Source organism: Pteropus alecto, unplaced genomic scaffold (assembly GCF_000325575.1).
Source record: "Pteropus alecto unplaced genomic scaffold, ASM32557v1 scaffold8, whole genome shotgun sequence".
In the NCBI taxonomy this organism is placed as follows: domain Eukaryota; kingdom Metazoa; phylum Chordata; class Mammalia; order Chiroptera; family Pteropodidae; genus Pteropus; species Pteropus alecto.
The window spans coordinates 21,368,270-21,370,369 of NW_006494609.1; the positions used below are offsets into that span (position 1 = coordinate 21,368,270).

Genomic DNA, 2,100 nt, shown 5'->3' on the forward strand with positions numbered 1-2,100 from the left:
CCGCGTCTGCCCAGCGCCCCCCTCTCGTGTGGCGGGCCCCCGCCCCCACCCCCGCCCCCTGTCCCACCTCCACCCACGGGGGCCACACCGCCTCCCCCACCCCCACTGCCAGCTGGAGGCGCCCAGGGCAGCCACGACGAGAGCTCCGTGTCAGGGCTGGCCGCTGCCCTGGCCGGGGCCAAGCTGAGAAGAGTCCAGCGGGTAAGTGTCCCTGTGGCACAGGCGGGGTGGGGCAGAGACCAGTCTCTGACTGCCCAGGGGACAGAGCAGCCCCTCACCTGTGAGACGCCGAGCAAAGTGCTGCCCGCCCCCCACCAAGGCAGCGCCTGTGCTGGACGCCTTAAGCGAGAACCGTGTGGGACGGCGCTGTGGGAACCGTGAGCCGACCCTCACGTTGAACTTCACAAGCCGGGCAAGAGCTGTTTCCCCCTTTACAGATGAGGAAACTGAGGCACCAGTGTTTAAACGACTTGTTCAAGTCCCAGTGTGTCAGTCGCAGAGTTGGGACTCGGGCCCCGCGTCTCGTGAATTTAAGTCCACCGTTCCTCCCATGTCGTGTTGCAGGCGTCACTGCCCTCGGGCCCAGCTTCCCTCCCTGGCCCTTCCCCACGCGTCCTGGAAGGCGGACCCTCCCATCGGACCCTCCCGTCGAGGCGGGCGTGGTTCTCACGCCTCTGATGGAGAGTCGGGCTTCCCAGGAGTTCTGTCCTCCCCCCGTGCCACGCTGGTCCTAGCAAGCGTAGCCGATGGACCTGGGGAGTATCTGCTAACCGACCGGCCAGGCCTGGTCCCTCTCTGGTGTCCCCTGTGGGGTTGGGGGAGCCTGGACTCGGTGACCCCTCAGGCGTCTTTTGCCGCTGCCATCATGGGAATCACACGTCTTCACTCAAACGCATCCCCTTCACCCCCTCACACCGCCCCGCCCCGCACAGCAGACTAAAGCGCTGCCTCCTCCTCCCTTAGCCGGAAGACGCCTCTGGAGGCTCCAGTCCCAGCGGGACCTCCAAGTCGGATGCCAACAGGGCGAGCAGTGGGGGCGGAGGAGGAGGCCTCATGGAAGAGATGAACAAACTGCTGGCCAAGAGGTGGGTGTCGAGGCTCCCCCAGACTCAGACGCCCGCCAGGAAGCCCCCGCTCTTCAGCGAGTGAGCGTCCTCGCCCGGCCCCAGGATCGCCGTCACCTGGGATGGCCACGCGGGGGCTCTGCTCCTCATAGGGTCAGTGTGAGACATCGGTCTAAAAGGAGGTGTCTGAACTCTACATCCCTCCTCGTGTCAGTGTGACGAGCATTCGCGGAAGCATCTGTCGCGTACCAGCCCTGTCCTGAGCAGAGAGAAATTCGGGGAAGATGAGGGGTATTCCTTGTGCTTAGGAGCCCCGCCTGAGTGAGGCGTGGCCCAGAGGGGGCCGCTATGAAGGGCACAGGAAAAGGAAGTGCGAAGTGGCAGGGTCCGGGGGACCTCGCCCCTAAGAGATGGAAAAGCAGCTTCATCCGTGTCGTGGTCGGGCCTGGGGCCGGTGACTCATCCCCTTCTCCGTCCACACCAGGTGTGCCTCTAGCTTGCCCAAGGCCATCGGCGCCTCCAGCTTGCCCAAGGCCATCGGCCTGTCGCTAAGGCTCTGGGTTGTTGCCCAACAAAAAGCAGAGCAGGTACAGAGATCACGAAGCTCCTTCTCAGGAAGGTTGCAGAGCTCAATTTTACTTGTCAGTGTGGCGTGGCAAAGGGAAGGCGCTAACATGGGCGACCAGCACTGTGGCTCGTGAGCACCAGAGGGCCCAGGAGCAGGCCTCACCTGTCAGAACGCTCCCTGTGGTCCAAGAAAAGCAGGGGCTGGGCCCTTGCTCCAGCCGTGACCCTCCTGCCTACTGCCACCCTCCGCGTCCTTCCCACTGCTGTCCAAGTCAGCTGACCCTGAGTGCGAGCTTCTGTGCCCAAGGTCGTCACGTGATGTCCTGTTTCACCCCTTGGGAACAATGGCCCATGACGTGCAGGTGGCCGGCCTGGCGCTTCACGGCAGGGGCAGAGCCAGCGTCTCCTGCCCGGGGCCCCCGCGCACACAGAGGGCGCCTGCCGGAAGTGGCAGAGGGAGCAGAGAGGG

The 2,100-nt window shown here is 64.7% G+C and overlaps 1 protein-coding gene across 1 annotated transcript in view; it reads left to right on the forward strand.

The window, feature by feature from the left end:
- EVL (Enah/Vasp-like) overlaps window positions 1-2,100 on the forward strand; it is a 92,881-nt gene that overhangs the window by 77,851 nt on the left and 12,930 nt on the right. Inside the window, exons 8-9 of the mRNA XM_025042122.1 lie at window positions 5-201; window positions 964-1,085. Coding sequence (XP_024897890.1) covers window positions 5-201; window positions 964-1,085 — 319 coding nt within the window. The remainder of the gene's footprint in view (window positions 1-4; window positions 202-963; window positions 1,086-2,100) is intronic.